This window comes from Engystomops pustulosus, chromosome 5 (assembly GCF_040894005.1).
Source record: "Engystomops pustulosus chromosome 5, aEngPut4.maternal, whole genome shotgun sequence".
Lineage (NCBI taxonomy): Eukaryota > Metazoa > Chordata > Amphibia > Anura > Leptodactylidae > Engystomops > Engystomops pustulosus.
The window spans coordinates 108,299,608-108,314,504 of NC_092415.1; the positions used below are offsets into that span (position 1 = coordinate 108,299,608).

Sequence of the window (14,897 nt, forward strand, 5' to 3'; positions counted from 1 at the left end):
GGGGCAAAGGCAGCCAAGGATGAAGACACAGATGATCTGACTTCCTCCTGGATAAAGCTGCGCATCTCATCCATGAATGAGGTCTTTTCTTCACGAATCAAATTTTCCAGGCATTTTTTGCACACAGGTTTTTTATATGCACTAGGTAACTTTTCAAAGCACATGTTGCACTTTTTATGAGGAGTTTTCTTCCTCTCAGAGGAGGATTGCTCCTTAGCACGGCCTTTTTCCTTTTCCTTGGGATCCTATCAAGGAAAGGAGAGCCCGGATAAGGAACTGCTATAAACGGGACGTGCGGGTGACCCACCACCCTATCCCTTTAACCCCTACTCACAGGAGGTGGGGATATGAGGTCCAGACCTGAGGCCTCTAAATTGCAGGGTTCCATGCTCCTAGAGGAACTACAGTAACCAGCCAGCCTAGAATGTAATAACAACAATTGAAGGCTTGTAAATCAGCACTGCAATGGTTAAAGGGTAGGATTTTACCTGGTACCGGTAAACGTGGCCCATATCAGGTAAGGTCTATAAGGTAAACGTGGCCCATATCAGAATACAGTGCAATAAAATATAGTATGTGCCAGCATAATATACAGTTATACATATCAGGGTGTTTGAAGCCAAAGACCTGACCTGAAAAAACGCCAAAGGGAACCTTTAACTCGTAAGCCGCAGGTTAGAGGTGTGCTCCGGAATGAAGATTAGACCTCAGATCAACGTAATTACCACGCCAGAGCAATTTAAACTTACCGCCCCGTGATCCTGTTTCCGGGTCGCACGGCTTTGACGTCACTTCCGGTTTCGTCACTCCACCGGAAGTTGACGCCGGGGTCGACCGGAAGTGCACGGGAGCGCCAGAATCACATGTTCCGGGTGTCGTAAGCTCCAGGAGCTGCGGGCAGAGCCGGAAGGAAAACACAGATCCACGCAGGCAGAGGAAAGGGCCGCAACCCGATCGAGGCCCGGAACTGTGCTGGCTAAGGGATAGGTCCCGCGCCATGGTGTCCCCCCTCACTGTCCCAACTAGTGGGAAGCGAGGAGAGAAAACTTCTCTCTACTCCCTGCCCTGTGTAGGGACAGGAAGCCACTGGAGTGTGGGTGTAGGGGAGGGGCTTTTAACCTCTCTGCTTCCTGTCCCTACAGAGGTCAAGGGCCATCCTCCAGTTGGGGCCGTCATGGGGGACGCCATGGAAAAAAATGTCTGCTTTATGTTGGCTTGGATTTTTAAGATTCCACATATTTTACTCAAATGTTATGAGGCTTAAAATTTGGGTGCCATTTTTGGGAAAATCGCCAAACATTTAATTGACTGAGAGGCCTAAATAATAGCTATACTCATAAAATTCCACCCCATTGTGGAAACTACACCCCTTAACATATGAAAAAGCAATTTTAAGAAGTTTGTTAACCATTTAGTCGTTTTATAGGGGTTAAAACTAAATGGAGGCGCTGTCTACAAATTGTAATATTTTTGAACAATACCTTCATTTTGGACGGAAAATTAAACATTCACAATGGATTAAATAAAAAAAGGACATATAAGGGCTTATTTTTTTGCCACATGAGATCCCCTTTTCTGGTACATAATTTTGGGGCATCTACAGCTAATTGAGAAAGATATTATTTACCCTTAGTGGATGGAGGAAATGAAAATAATACATTTTTTGTAAGATTTTTGAGTTTTGTTTTTTTGGCCATTCATCATATACCTCATTACAGGCGGTCCCCGGGTTACATACAAGATAGGGTCTGGAGGTTTGTTCTTAAGTTGAATTTGTATGTAAGTCGAAACTGTATATTTTATAATGGAAGTTCTAGACAATTTTTTTTCTTTTGCCCCAGTGACAATTGGAGTTTCAAAATTTTTGGTGTAATTGGACCAAGAATTATCAATAAAGCTTCATTACAGACATCTTACAGCTGATCATTGCAGTCTGGGACTATAGTAAAGCATTCAGAGAGCTTCACCAGAGGTCACATGGGGCAGAGGGGTCCGTCTGTAACTATGGGTTGTCTGTAAGTCGGGTGTCCTTAAGTAGGGGACCGCCTGTATATACATATTTTATTTTTTTCCAAATTTTACTCAGACACTGATTTGGAGAAAATCTTGTTCATTTTAGCATCACCATCTTTTCAGAGGCATAACTTTTATATTTTTCGGTTGACAATTCTGGTTAAGGGCTTATTTTTTGCAAGAACAGTTATTCTTTTTAGAGGTCTTATTTAATAGTGTGTAACTTATTTAAAGGATAAGGATATTAATATATATATATATATATATATATATATATACATACACACACACAATTATAAAATCATCTATTTTCAGAACGCCAAATTAATGTTATTGTTTATATGATAAAAAGTTATAGAATTTTTCAATATACCTTCTGTATTGATACAGAAGGTAAATTGGAAAATTGTATTACTTTTCATTATACAGAAAAAAAATATTTATTTACTTAAATGGGAATACCCCTTTAAGCTTGAAGGTAACCTGTCATCAGGAGCCCATAGAGCAGTGGTGGCGAACCTATAGCACTGGTGCCAGAGGCGGCTCTCAGAGCTCTTTCTGTGGGCACCTGGGCCATCACCCCAGTACACCAGACAGGACTCAAAGAATCTTCCTGCAGTTCCAAGCAAATTAAAAGATGCTGCTTTCAGGCATATATTAAAGTGATACTTACTTCGCTACTTGGGAATGTAGGAAGTGGGACAAGGGACGAATTATCTTTGGAGGACCTGCTGCTGGCCCCACGATTCTCTGTGTACAGAGGGACACTGGAAAAAAGCTAAAATTATGCAAATTTTCCAGCTTGTCCTCAGGAGGCCAATATGATCGAACGTTGTTGAGGAACAGGAAGCAATAAGTTACTGCTTTCATTTTTGGTTGGCACCTCGCGATAAATAAGGGGGGTTTTGGCTTGCAGTTTAGGCATTCAGACGCTAAAAGGTTCGCCATCACTGCCGTAGAGAATAGTGTACACTTTTAATAGTTTTAATAGTAAAACAGTTTTTACTGTATTTTTAGTCAGATTAAAGTTTACCTTTTTGTATCCAGGGCTGAGTCACATGGGAGTGGCCAGGTAGGAGTGGGGCAGACAAGTGTGATTTCCTGAGGGGGGAAGCGACGGGGGGAGAAGATATGGGGGGACATGGTATTTTTTTAAATCGATATTGACAGAGTGGTTTCCCAGGGGAGGGGAGGGTGGGGTGGGTGTGAAATTACTCCTCACTGGCCACAACCCATTGGACATAAGACACTACTCTGCATACAGAAAGGTAAACATTGATCTAACTTTTTTTTTTATGAAAAAAGACAGTTTTACTTTAAAAACACTTTGGCAATATGTACACTATTCTTTATGGGGACATGGGACAGCCAGAGAAAGGGTTCCTGATGACAGGCTCCCTTTAACTACTTATTATTTTCTCAAACATTTTTTACTCCTCACTAGGGCCAGTTTATAGGCAGGGCCCCCGCCATATGACATTTGTATGTTTTATATGTTTTATTTGTATGTTTGACATATGCCCCGCACGGACGCTACCTTTCACTCTCTGGAACAGGTCGGGTTGTGCAGCAATGATGTTGCACCCACATAGGGAGTGTCAGCTTCCAGTCACAGCTACCTGCACAGTGTCTGTGCCTTGCTGCTGCACACATGCTTTCTAGTCCCAAGTGCCAAACAGTCAGCTGTGAGCTGTCTCTGGGGGGAGCACATGTGTATGGAGGTGAAGGGGCCTAACAGGAAAGAATAAAATGATAATTGAAGCAAGGTCAGAGGATGAACTGCGACAAGATATTTATGTTACAAGGGACTGCATGCTTGGTGGGAACTGAGGTATATATTACATGGGACTGCATGTATGGAGGGTACTGAGATGTATGTTAGATGAGGCTGCATGTCTTGTAGGGGTTGAAGTAGATATACAAGTGTACTTTTGGGGGGTTGGAGGCTGTATGTAGAGGTATTATTGGGGGTAAGGCAGCTGTATGTAGAGGTATTGTTGGGGTTGAGGCGGCTGTATGTAGACATATTATTGGGGGTGAGACGGCTGTATGTAGACGTATTATTGGTGGTGAGGCGGCTGTATGTAGATGTAGTATTGGTGGTGGAGGCGGCTATATACTGATGTATTACTGGAGAGTTAGCTGTATACTGATGCATTACTGGAGTTGAGGCGGCTGTATGTAGATGTATTACTGGGGGTTGGCGGCTGTATGTAGATGTATTACTGGGGGGTTGGCGGCTGTATGTAGATGTAGTACTGGGGTGTTGGCGGCTGTATGTAGATGTATTACTGAGGGTGAGGTGGCTGTATATAGATATATTAATGGCGGTTTGCAGTTTTATATAGATGTATTACTAGGGGTGAGGCGACGGTATACTGATGTATAACGGGGGATGAGGCGACTATTTATATGTATTACTGGGGGTGAGGCGGCTGTATGTAGATGTATTACTGGGAGGTTGGTGCTGTATGTAGATGTATTACAGGGAGTGAGGCGAATGTATATAGATGTATTACAGGAGGTGAGGCGGCTGTATACTGATGTATTACTGGGGGTGAGGCAGCTGTATATAGATATATCACTGGGGTTGGAAGCTGTATATAGATGTACTACTGGGAGCGACACAGCTGTATACTGATGTATTACCGGGGGAGAGGCAGCTCTATACTGATGTATTACTGGGGGGTAGTGAGCAGGAGGAAGTGTATGTATGCTACATTCAGTGGGGGCCTCCAAATTTAATCCGGCCCTACTCCCCACCTTCCAAAAATCATAAATAGTTTATCTATTTACAGAGCCTTATGGGGAATTGTTATCTCTGTGACACAGGGGGAGATTCATCAGCCAATCTTTACTAGAATTGTGGATTAAATTTCTGAAATGCTGTGCAAAACATTTATTGAGAGTTTTAGACCATTTCAGTCCATTTCCCGACTAGACTGTGGGGCCTTTGAATTTTCTGCGACCCGAGTTTGGACATGCCCTAATTCCGATCTGTGCACTAGAAAATTCAGTCTGCACATCACACAACTCCGAAGTAAATTAGACCAAAGTGAAAAGTATTACACCACAGTTCTAAACTACTCCACATATATCCCCCAGCAAGAATAATGTGGTGCAGAATAAGATTATGGGGGAGATTTATCATTAGTCCTATGTTGCTTCTTGGCGTATAATTGTTCCAAATTTTTGCGCAAACATGGTTTTTGCAGTTTTTTTTAGCAAGAAAAATCTGCAACTTTCTGTTCAATAAGCTTTATTAAGATTAGTAAATAACAGAATTCAAAATTTTACCAGTGAATTAACCCCTTAGGGACGTGGCCGTTTTTCGTTTTTGCAGTTTCATTTTTCAAACCCCCCCTTCAAAAATCTGCAACTTTTTTTATTTTTCCATGTATAGAGCTCTGTTTGGGCTTGTTTTCGGCTTAACAAATTGCACTTCATAGTGATGGTATTTATCATTCCATGCCGTGTACTGGGAATCGGGAAAAAAAATTCAGAGTACAGTGAAAATGATGAAAAAACGCATTTGCGCCGTTTTCTTGTTGGCTTGGATTTTACAGCTTTCACTGAGCCCCCAAATCACATGTCTATTTTATTCTTTGGTTCGGTACGATCATGAGGATACCAAATTTGTACAGGTTTTATAATGTTTTCATACATTTAAAAAAATGAAAACCTGCTGTACAAAAAAAGATTCTTCATTTTGCCATGTTCTGGCACTAATAACTTTTTCATACTCCAGTGCACGAAACTGTGGCTGGTGTCATTTTTTGCGACTTTTGATGCCGTTTTTAATGCTATCATTTTGAGGACTGTATGGGCTTTTGATCACTTTTTACATAATTTTTATATTTTTCAAAATGGCAAACAAGTGGCATTTTCGACTTTGGGCGCCAATTTCCGTTATGGGATTAAAAGCCGGGAAAAAAAATCGCTAATATATTTTGATAGATCAAACATTTTGGGAAGCAGCGATAACTAATGTGTTTATGATTTTTACTGTTAATTTATATTTATATCAGTTCTAGGGAAAGGGGGGTAATTTAAACTTTTACTTTTTTTTTACTATTTTTTCATTTTTTTTTACCATTATTTTAGATCCTCCAGGGTAATTTAACCCTGCAGGGTCCAATTGCTAATTCTATATACTGCAATACTACTTTATTGCAGTATATAGCCATTTTACAATGATTTTTAATAGCCTGCCCTCTGTTGGCTTTTAGAAATCATTGCACATGGCTGCCATAGCAACCGATCGCCGCCCCCTCCAATGACGTTCCAGGGGGTGGCGATCGGCCATCCAAGATGGCGGCACGCATCTAACGGTAAGTTAGGTGCTACGGTCGGGTTCGACCGTGGCACTTAACAGGTTAACTGCCGCGATCGGTGCCAGCACCGACCGCGACAGTGACAGGCGGGTGTTGGCTGTATTATACAGCCATTACCTTGTGTCTATGGAGAGAGCTAAGCTCTCGTGAGCTCTCTCCATAAACCCTTTGCCGCACAATATAGTCTGTCCTCGGTCCCCGAGGTGTTGAAGACAAACTGAATCAATACACGTATCTTAAAGCGTGCACACACAGATGTGTAATGTGTCCAGTAGTACAGCTGAACTTTATATAAACGATCTCATCATGCACAAAATAGTATTGATGTCAATGTAGATGCTAAGAAATACAACAACGTTAACCACATTAAACATATACAACACAAGAAAGCAAAGGAAAGCACATTCGGGGATGCAGGGGGGTGGGAAAGGAAAGGGCAATGGGAGAGAGCACACAATGGAATACAAAGATGGGAAGAAGGGATGAAAATACCTCGAACTGATTCCCAGTTATCCACTACTTAATTGCACTTGGAGGGTATATGACATAGTAGGGATCAATGGACTGCCCCAGCTTCCGCTATCCAAGAGCCAAATTTCGTTGAACTGTGATAGTCGATCCATGGGGACCAGTCTATGAGTCCGCCAGCCCCTCCATGGCTCTCATCTCCTCCATCCTCATGATGTGGTTCAGGACTTCTGTCCATTGAACCCTTGATGGGCAAACACTTGACTTCCAAATATGGTAATAATCTGACTAGTGGCGGAAATGCAGTGCCTCCAAAAGCCTTTCTTTACCACTGAAATAGAGCCAGGGATCATAGACAATAGCCAAAGCTCTGGAAGTGGTAAAACATTATCTGACCATAATTTATTGTAGAGTGCGAAAACCTCTTCCCACGGGTCTCTGACCGCAGGGCATGACCACCAAATATGTAGCATGGAACCATGTTCCCGATTACACCTCCAACAAGTGTCAGACACTGATGGGAACATCTATGTAGCTTTTCGGGGGTTCGGTACCACCTGGTCGCAATTTTAAAATTTGTCTCCTGGATTTGTGAGGAAAAATACGCAAATTTAACGTCACGCGATGGTGGAAAAAATATACCACAGAGTGAGCAACACTACAATTATCAACTGTGAATTTTCAAAAGAATGCAAATTTAACCGAAAAACTACACGACATAGGAGGTGGTGTATGTGGGTCCATTGGTACTACAGGGGGAAGTTTTTGCTCAATTTTATGTTTGAGGTATCTGAAAATTTCCTGTGCAAAAGCATCCCAAAAAGGCAGAAATTGAGAAGATGTTAAACATACGTGCGAATGGTGCAATCTATTCGCATAAAGCACACACAACTGATACTCACTTCAGAAGGCATTTAACACTGCACATACACCGGACTATAATTCCGACTGTTGGAAACCTGCCAATTTAACACATAGACAACTGCTCAAAATCCTGCCTAATGATAAATCTCCCCCATGGAGTCTAACTCAGCAGTGGTCTATTTACCAATACTTTTTATACATCTTTCTCATTTTACTTCCTAGTGTCAGTATTAAAAGGAAATCTACCATCAAAATCAAGCATGATAAACCAGGGACACTTGCTAAAAGACTGTGACTTTGGTGTTCTTCTTATATTTGTCATCCTTTTAACAATTATGCTAATGAGCCAACTTCACAGGCTGGTACAAGGAGCAGAACATGTCTTAAACTCCCTGTCCTTTCCCTCTTCCTTCTGCCTGTGTAATCTAACAGCAGCAGGCTATTGAGGAGGAGGGGAGACCTTCTCTGCTATTGTAACAGCAAGCGAAAAGACATCACGGAGGGCCTCTGGAAACACCCCCAGAGCCCCTCAGGATCATTAGCATAATAAAAGTGATTTAAGAAGGAAAGAAGCCATGGGTAACAAATCTAAGATTAACAAAGTCACAGTACCTGGATCTATGAGTAAGTGTCCCTGGTTTATCATAAAAGATTGTAATGGCACATTTTCTTTAAAAATAAGAAAAACAGGGAGCCAACAGTTACCTGTAGCTTTAGCTTCTATAGCATTTCCACTACATGTGTTTGTGTCGTTCTTTGTCATTGACTTATCTGGTATTTCATATGCTGCATCATTATCTGGTTCCTTCTTAATGTGGTGAGACTTCAGTACGGATGGGAGACTTGAAGGCTTGTCTTCAATCAGTTTCATAGTAGAATGACATAAGGCATTAGAGGGATGGCTGCTAAAGTCTGAAAAAAAAGAAATATATTAGCAAATAAATAGTGTGATCAGACTAAAAAATTGTAAAATAGAAAAAAATTTACAAAACCCCCAACATCCCACATACATAAATAATCGTACACTTGATATCTCGATACCCAAGAATGCCCAGTCCACCAAAATATAAAAATGATTCCAGTAAAGACCCAAAGATGTGAAACACTTCATTTTTGGCACCCCTTCAAATTTGGATAAAAAGTGATCAAAATGTTATACAGGCCTCAATATTACCTCTTACCATCTTCAAACATAGACTAATAAAAAAAGTTCTGAGTGTCTAAATATGGCGAGACACTGAGGGGACATAATGCTTTGTGGAAGGCACTAAATGGCATTAGACTGTCATTATTAGACATCATTTGCGGGAAACACATAAGAAGCATCATACTGTGTGAAAAACAATGAGAGGCAGGTTTAATTTTTCTATTTGGGGGTTCTAATGTAGCAAGATACGGTATGAGGACACTGAGGGGGCAGAATAACATGTCAGAGCCACTAAAAGAGCCCATCACCAAGTTTAATCCCCTCTAAACTACTAGCCAACTAAGGTAGGGTTTGAAATGTACCATTTGGTTCTACAGTTGGTTCTACAGTACCTAAAAATATGCTTTTTGTGTCCTATTAAAGATGGGGATCTCATCCTACAGATAACATCAGGTGTATTACTTTTTGAGCTACAGAACCAGAGTTACAGGCAGCTAAAACATAGTTGGAATTTACGCTGCAGATAAAGATACAGTTCCTACCTATATTTTAACTGACTGTACATTTTGTAGATCAAATAAACATAAGCTATTGAACTACCATAGAATTTAACCGGTTAAGGACCGGGCCCTTTCCTGTTTTTTCATGTCCATTTTTCACTCCCCACCTTCAAAAATCTATAACTTTTTTATTTTTACACGTAAAGAGCTGTGTGACGGCTTGTTTTCTGCGTAACAAATTGCAATTCATAATGATGGTATTAAATATTCCATGCCATGTACTCAGAAGCGGGAAAAAAATTCCAAATGCAATGAAAATGGTGAAAAAACGCATTTGCGCCATTTTCTTGTGGGCTTGGATATTACGTCTTTCACTGAGCGCCCCAAATGACATATCTACTTTATTCTTTGAGTCGGTACGATTAAGGGATACCAAATTTGTATAGGTTTTATAATGTTTTCATACATTTACAAAAATTAAAACCTCCTGTACAAAAATTATTTTTTTGATTTTGCCAACTTTTGGTGCTAATAACTTTTTTATACTTTGGTGTACGGAGCTGTGGGTGGTGTCATTTTTTGCGAAATTTGATAATAATTTCAATGATATCATTTTTAGGACTATACGACCTTTTGATCACTTTTTATAGATTTTTTTAGATTTTTCAAAATGGCAAAAAAGTGCCATTTTCGACTTTGGGCGCTATTTTCCGTTACGGGGTTAAACGCATTGAAAAACCGTTATCATATTTTGATAGATCGGGCATTTTCAGATGCGTCGATACCTGATGTGTTTATGATTTTTACTGTTTATTTATATTTATGTCAGTTCTAGGGAAAGGGGGGTGATTTGAAATTTTAGTTTTTTTTATTATAATTTTTTTTTTTAAACTTTTTTTTTTTTTTTATTTATACCATTTTTCAGACTCCCTTTAACCCTAGGTTGTTTGATCGATCCTATCATATACTGCCATACTACAGTATGGCAGTATATGGGGATTTTCTTCCTCATTCTTCCTATAAGCACATTGTAATGAAGTGGTTAAAACTAAATAGCCTCGGGTCTTCGGAAGACCAGAGGCTACCATGGAGACGGCTACCATGCGCCGCTAGCTGTTTGAGGCTGCCGGCAGCTTTGCTTCGCTGTGAAAACACCCGCGATCGGTGCTAGCAATATGCAGCAAAGACTTACCGGCTATGGAGAGGGCTCAGCCCGTAAGCCCTCTCCATGCAGCGCGACCCAACCGGTCGCGAACCGGTTAAAATAGGCACTTCTGAATTGACACTCCATCAGCAGCAATTTTAAATTGACTCATCTTATGTGAAAATGAGAAGAATCATATTTGCCTTATATTTTTTATATATAGGTAATTGGGAGAGATTTCACATAAGATAGAGAATTATATAATGGATATACCGTTATTGATGGGGCTAATGGTTTAGTGGGGTAAAACCTGTGTGGGCACACAATGTGGAGACTACCATATTTTCCGGCATATAAGCCAACCCCCAACCTTTCCAGTTAAAATCTAGAGTCTAAGATATACATATCTCCATAAGACTTCCCGTCTTCCAACACACATATGGCAAAAATAAAAAAAATCTGATTTCAATATAGTAAATTTAATGTATTTAAACCTTCTTTTTCATACTTTAGTGTATGGAACTGTGTGACATGTCAATTTTGGCAAGATGTTTTCATTACTACCATTTTGAGGGCTTTTTATTAATTAATATAAATTTTTTTTATATAACACCACTAAAGAAAACAAAAATACATGCAGAAAGCATAAAATAACACTATCAATTTAAAACAAATCCAACATAAGACAACATACACAGAAAGAGTTCACTGATGGTCAAATAACTAAATAAACATAATAAATAGATCACAATAACCTGTATAGAGGTATGGAAGGTCTAATCCTCAGAACAAGTCAAGGTGTGTGCTTACAAACAAGTTTCAAACTATAAGGGGAAAACATGTTGAATAGAGAATGTTTGAATAGAATGACTGGGTTTGTTTTAATGATAATAATTCTTAATTTATATAGTGCCTACAGATTACGCAGCGCTGCACAAACCATGACAAATTGGTATAACTATGAGGTAGTACAGTGTGTGGACTAGGAAAGCTATACTGAGCAAGAGATAGCCACTCTGTAGTTCTAAGCTAGTACAGCACAGGTCTGATTACAAGAATAATAAAACTGATACATTGTCATAATATGTAATAAATAAATGCCATCATGGAGAAATAGTAAATAGTAAATTTACAAACAAACACCACTGTCTTTTGCTGATATAATTTATACTAGCATTGTTCTCTATGTTTTCCATTGTGAAAATAACTGTGGTTAACAGATTGTACTATAAAGCTATTTCTATCTCCGATAGCACCTACCACCTGATATCCAAGAAAAATAACCGATTACCCATTACAGCTGTGCTTTAAATCTTATTTTTACTGTTGCTCTTTGTGGTGTATATTTTACCCCTTTTTAATATATACAAATAAAAGGTATTTTTTAACTAGTGACAGATGGGTTATGCACGACTGTTGTCAATTTTGGTCTACAAACAAGTAATGCACATTACCCAGAGGAATAACAGAGGACAAGGGACACATACACAGGTATATACAGAGCAAGGGTGGACACCACCCAACAAGTGTACCACCCTTGTAGGTATTATGGGTGGATGTTTGCTGCAGGTGAATCTTGCTTTTAAGTGCCCCCCTTACCTGCCATTTCTGAAAAGAATTTCAGGGTTTAAAAGGTTGTTTTATACGCCGGAAAATATGGTATATATTTGGGGATTTTTTAAGGATTTATTGAACCAGTGATGCGTTATTATACAGCATTGGGGCATCCTGCTGTATTGATACAACTTCTACAAGCATATACATTATATACATTCTGAAATTAAAGGAAACCTACCAGTTCAAATGGTAGGGGTAAGCTGTAAATACAGAACACCATCAGGGTGAGCTGGTGCCGGTGCTTACTTTCGTTAGCTGTTTCGCGGTTTTAACACTTTTTAAAGTTTATAGCTGAAGCTGCTTCGACGCTGCGCGCGACGTCTACGGGATTTCCAATGTGGTCGTGCGCACGCAGCACCTAAGCAGCTATAGCTATAAACTTTAAAAAGTGTTACAGCGGTTAATAACACTAACGAAAGTAGGCTGCTGCTCGGTATTTACAGCTTACCCCTACCATTTGAACTGGTAGGTTTCCTTTAAAAAACTTTGTGTATGTGTACATACAAATGCCCAATAAAGGTTATTTATCATTGGTTTTGCTGGGATTTTATGGTGTAAAGAAAAAACTACTAAAAAAAGCATTTTTTTGCATGAGACTATTAACGCCACTTCATTATTTTGGTGTAAAGATATAACTACTGCTAGTGTAATGCCATACAAAGTCCGATTCATGACGTTTGACCTTTTTTTTTTTCCAATAAAAGTTTGCATAGAAAGTCACATAGTCACTTCAGTCCGCTGCTGGCAATTTGCACCTATCTGAAAATAAAATCCCAGGCACATAGGGGAGATTTATCAAAAGTGTTAGAGCAAAACTGTGTGCATAGAATATACCAAACAGTAGAATTTAAGTCAACTGTGATCATCTGGTGGACGGTTGATGTTTCAAACTATTTGAGGTCTCCATGGGTGTTGTGAATATCCTCAAATATTTCCTTATTTTGGACCATTGTGTTGATACAATCAATAATACCAATAGCAAAAAAAAAAAAAACTTAAAAAAAATCCTGCTCACAATATGATACTGATATGATACAGTTTTACTGAAAACATACAGATTTTCTCTATTCCAATCATTTAAAAATCCATGATGAACAAGAAAAAAGGAAACGCAAAACCACAGCTCACGGTCTAGACGTTTCATAAAGATTCCTTAAAGGGGTATTCCAGGAATAAGAATAATTCAAATACAAATGGGTCATTAAAATATAAGCTAATATATTATTAGTTATTTAAAATTTTGCTCCCCTTAGCAGACAAATGCTATGGACAAACACTGTAATGGAGAATTAAAATGCTACTGGCCCTTCAATAAGTCCGTTGATTTTCTACGCACAGAGCAGACACAGGACAGAAGATGGTCGCTCGTCAGGGGGTCAGTTCTTGTGGTTAGGGTCAGATCTTAGCGGTTTCTACTGTACTGGTCCCTATTGGGATCTACAAATACTTCATGATGCCAAAAAGAAAAAAATGCCTACAATGTCCGTGCTCCAAATGCCAGGTATTACCTTTTGAGCCCTACCGTGGCTCCATCCTGCAGATTATTGCTACCTATGGGGTATTGCCCTAACCGGGGTGCCATGCAGAATGATTGTTGGTTTGTTTTTCCCCAGTGGCATGAGTTGGGCAAAATACTTTTGTCACTACAATGGCATATTTGATAAATTGCAATGCAATTTTCACTCTGCACTGGTCACTTTGTATTACATTTGAGCCAGCATCTTAGGGGTTAAAATGCTCATACAACCCTATATACATTCTTTGAGAGGTACCCTTTCCAAAACAGGGTGACTACTTGGGGGTTTCTATTGTACTGGTACCTCTGGGGGACCCGCAACACCAATCTAGCGAAAAGGGAGCTCCAAAAGCTAATATTTTGCTTGCCCTCTACTGAGCCCTGCCGGGTGCCTTTTCCTGTCGTTTATTGCCACCTATAAGGTATTGCTCTAACCGGGTAACCCGCAGAATGATTTTTGGGGTGTTTGTCCCCAGCAGCATGAGTTGGGCAAAATAAATGGCATATTTGACATAAAAACACAATTTTCACTCTGTGCCATTTACTTTGCATAAGATTTTGGCCTGTATGTTGCGGGTTAAAATGCTCACCACAACCCCAGATAAATTCTTTGAGGGGTCTAGTTTCCAAAATGGTATAATTTCTCGAGGGTTTTCTATTGAACTGGTACCTCACGGCCCTGCAAACATGACATGGCACTCCAAATCCAAACATTTTAAAACAGAGATTTTGGCCAGCATGTTGGTCTTGGAGTTTCTTGGAGTAATCTTTTGGAGTTTTCTTCAGGGGCTCTTCAAGTACACTTTAGCACCACAAATCATTTGCAACCAAAATGGCCTGCCAAAAACCCAATAGTACTAACTCTGTTCTGGACATCGCTGTGCAATGAAACAGCAGTTGACATCCACATGTCTGGTATTGCCGTACTCGGAAGAAGCCGGACAAAAAATTTGGGATGTACATTTACCTCACATTCCTTCGGAATGTGTACATTTTAGGGCTAAATGAGAATAATCTTATTCAACAATTGAAATTTCAAAATTTCCAATCCATTTTTGTTTGCTTCCAGATAAAGAATTAAAGGGTTAACAGACTTCTCAAATGCTTATTTGAATAGTATGCAATGTTAGATTCATAAAATGGTGTTACTTGTGGGGGTTTATAGTACCGTATATACTCGAGTATAAGCCGACCCCAGTATAAGCCGAGGCCCCTAATTTTACCACAAAATACTGGGAAAACCTATTGACTTGAGTATAAGCCGAGGGTGGGAAATGCATTGGTCACAGCCTCC

General features: G+C 39.7%; 1 protein-coding gene across 12 annotated transcripts in view; it reads right to left on the reverse strand.

Annotated features, from left to right (window-relative positions):
- LOC140133136 (uncharacterized) overlaps positions 1–14,897 on the reverse strand; it is a 254,866-nt gene that overhangs the window by 62,611 nt on the left and 177,358 nt on the right. For all 12 annotated transcript variants that reach the window (XM_072152850.1, XM_072152851.1, XM_072152859.1 and 9 more), the window contains one exon: positions 8,385–8,591. In XM_072152850.1, the coding sequence (XP_072008951.1) occupies positions 8,385–8,591 (207 nt within the window). The remainder of the gene's footprint in view (positions 1–8,384; positions 8,592–14,897) is intronic.